The sequence below is a fragment of the Sinocyclocheilus anshuiensis genome, unplaced genomic scaffold (genome assembly GCF_001515605.1).
Source record: "Sinocyclocheilus anshuiensis isolate Anshui unplaced genomic scaffold, SAMN03320099.WGS_v1.1 scaffold635, whole genome shotgun sequence".
Taxonomy (NCBI): Eukaryota; Metazoa; Chordata; class Actinopteri; order Cypriniformes; family Cyprinidae; genus Sinocyclocheilus; species Sinocyclocheilus anshuiensis.
In genome coordinates this window covers 269,742-273,131 of record NW_015551039.1, presented here as the reverse complement: position 1 = coordinate 273,131, position 3,390 = coordinate 269,742, and the positions used below count along the sequence as shown (strand labels likewise).

Genomic DNA, 3,390 nt, shown 5'->3' with positions numbered 1-3,390 from the left:
GGGGGGGGTGGATAAAACAAAAAAACTACTTAAGTTTTTAAATCAGCAAAAAGATTTTTAAATCAATACATATAGGCCATTTTTTGGCAAACACATATATAGTTTAAAATAGATTATGTACAACTCATAGATTAAGTATATCAGCGAATCAAGCAGACATATTGATATACGAATCAACGAAGTGTTAGTTTCAGTAATAATAAAGTGCAAGTTAGAGTGCATATTTCACCAAACAGATGCACAAACGTAAGTGGAGTTCACCAGAAGGGTAACTATAGCAACAGTGCATTCAAGCGCTTTCCATTGTGATCAGTTTCAGGCAGTGTGTTGATGAAGCAAAACACATACGGTCATTAAATGGTTATTATTAAGCTTATTAAAGATGTACAAACCACAAATATATGACAATGTTTATAACATATATAAATTATATATTTTGGACCCACTTTATATTGTGTCCTTAACTGCTATGTACTTACATTTAAATTAATCATTTGATAATGCACTTATTGTGTACCTACATGTTTTTACATTGTACTTCTATTTGAAAATACAGTCCTGTAATTAGGCCTACATCTGTAATTTCAGAAGTAAAAAAAGTATTTAAAGACGCCTAATATAAAGTGGGCCCTATATTTTTTAATATACATTTAAGAATAATCGGTAACATCTAAGTAATTGTACTTGTAGCGCTGTGTGAAATAAACTTTGACAGACAGCGTTGTGTACATTTATAAAACCTTTTTCATTTTCATTGCCGTATTGTACGTGAAAGGTTGGATGATTCACACTCCGGGTTCTCTTTGATCAGATTTTTAAAAGCTCTGTATATATTTACTATCAATTCTTTAAGCATTAAGGGAAACACATTCATAAATGTCTTTTCGTTCATCTTCAGCAGCTCCAGGGCAGTTATTATGAAGACATGACAAGCCTACAGAGACTACAGGACTGTGCGGATAGCAGTAAAGGAGAAGACTCAATGACAGAATGTGGCAAACTGATGGAAAAATATAAAACTGTCATAGCTAAGGTATATATTTATTTCAAACATTCAAAAGTCACGCTTAGAATATTTTGGCACTCCTAGATGTGAATCGTACAACATAAACATTATATGAAAATATTGTGTACAACTCATTAATATACTTTTAATTCTTCCCAAAGGTTTCACAAGCAAATGAAAAATGTAAGTACTGCTGACCTGGCAACCTTATTAACAGTATCTAAAACATACAGCACAATGGACTGTTGAATACCGACTGTTTGATTTTTTCAAGTTAGCATGTTGGTGCCTGTATAAAACTAAATACCTAGCATATTTTCTTCTTACTAAATAAAAATATTTGCTTTGAATATTTAGCAAGCAATTTGGTGTCCTATTAATTATGATGCACTATTTTTGTAACCTTCCTGTAACCCTTTAATTTTTATTGTATCCTTACTGTTGTTGTGTAATTATCCTGCAGTGTCTAAGTTAACTGGAGGGCCACACTTCATTGGACCAGCTGCACACATGACTGCTCTGAGCGAACATAAAGGTGAATGTAATAGAATGTATTAGAATCATTCATTTAGAATTAAATCCTATCATGTAATTAAAGCTAAAGCCCAGCCATTGTATGGTGATAATGAGGTTCTCCTTGTTTTAATGCCACCAGATAAGAATTCGGACTTCTTGAAGTCAAACAGTCTTCTTTGGGACGAAGAGCATTCGCTGCTACAGGACGTACGGCTTAGCACCAAACGGGACAAGTTGACCATTCGATATCCCGGAATCTATTTCATCTATTCCCAAGTCACCTTCTCCAAACATTCTACTTCTTTTGGATTAAAGCAATCCATAAGGAGCATAGAACCCAAGAAACAGGAAGTCAAGGAGCTACTCAAGTCTTTTTGCAGTTTGGACCCAAACGCATCAAATTTGTGTACAGCCTCTCTGGCAGGGGTATTCCGCCTAGAGAAAGACCAACAGCTCTATATTACAGTTGCAAACACATCCTTGGTGAACCGGGACTCCTGCAGCTTTGGATTATTCCAATTGCGGTAAAGAACACTCTGGAACTGAAATGCGGGAGAAGGGGTAGATGGATGATACGAGATGGTCAGGGATTGACTGGATCAAGGCACTATAATTAAACGGATAATTATGCAGTCACGTGCATGGCATCTGAAAAAGATCAGCTCCAGGGAAAGTCACTGCACCACATTTTCTCCTTGACGTCAAACCACAATTCAAGTTCAGGACAAACGAGGAAGACACTGAAATCTTCTGAACGGGGGAACATCCTTTCAATTATATAGTTCATTGCAAATAGAACCTGATAAGAATACCACGAATGTTTTCAAACCGCTAGTGTTTGTATGAAATTATTTATTTACTGTAGTTTTCTTGGTTATGGTTTGCTCTTCTTTTTATAATAACAATAATAATAAACTATTGACCTAATAAAAATATATTTATTTTAGAATAACAATTATAATTGATGGTTGATTCTTATTTAAAGTACTTATATATATATATATATATATATATATATATATACACACACACACACATTCATACAAACATATATAAACACACCAATATTAATATACATTATGTGGGTTATATATTAATATATATAAGTAACTTTGAATAAGCGTTTATTTCCCCACTATTACACTATTCCCCTAGTCCTCCATTAAGTATTTTTAATATTATTACCAATGTTTCTAATTGGCGATGAGTTGTGCAAATGTTTCCTAATATAGTAGATTGAGGTTGTGAGAAGCTCTATTCTTAAAGTTTGGAAACTACGGTGTAGGAAGAGGTCGAAGAGAAAGACGCGTAAGCCTATCAGTTCTGTTTTTAACTTCAATTTTCTAACACGACCCTGAACGGACTACTGCTGTGCCTATTTTACAGCATTCCATCCTCCTCCATGGAAACAGTGAGTTTTAGGTGACAAACGCGTGCTCGTTTGAGCCACGCGGATGCCTCTGCTTACAGGAAGTTGTCAGCCTACTACACTCACTCTAGCCTGTACATTTACTCCATTCACATATATATATATATATATATGTATACAAAAAACACCAGATCAAAAATACTTCACACATACTACCTTCGTATTTCACAAGGTGGAATTTCCTTGTATGTGTAACTATGATCAAAATAAAATCAAACGTATAACTTATTAACATGATGTTATTTTATTAAAACAATTTATTCCTTATTGGAATGAGGACAAAATAAAAACAAGCACTAGGGAAAAAACAACAAAAATTATATATATATATATACACACACAGTAAATATATACAGTGGGCACGGAAAGTATTCAGACCCCCTTAAATTTTTCACTCTTTGTTATATTGCAGCCATTTGCTAAAATCATTTAAGTTAAT

The 3,390-nt window shown here is 33.9% G+C and overlaps 1 protein-coding gene across 1 annotated transcript in view; it reads left to right on the top strand.

The window, feature by feature from the left end:
• The window catches only part of LOC107661434 (CD40 ligand-like), a 3,634-nt gene extending 1,306 nt beyond the window's left edge, over positions 1–2,328 (top strand). Inside the window, exons 2-5 of the mRNA XM_016451011.1 lie at positions 899–1,033; positions 1,168–1,189; positions 1,470–1,541; positions 1,662–2,328. Coding sequence (XP_016306497.1) covers positions 899–1,033; positions 1,168–1,189; positions 1,470–1,541; positions 1,662–2,050 — 618 coding nt within the window. The 3' untranslated portion in view covers positions 2,051–2,328. The remainder of the gene's footprint in view (positions 1–898; positions 1,034–1,167; positions 1,190–1,469; positions 1,542–1,661) is intronic.
• Positions 2,329–3,390: the final 1,062 nt, after the last annotated feature.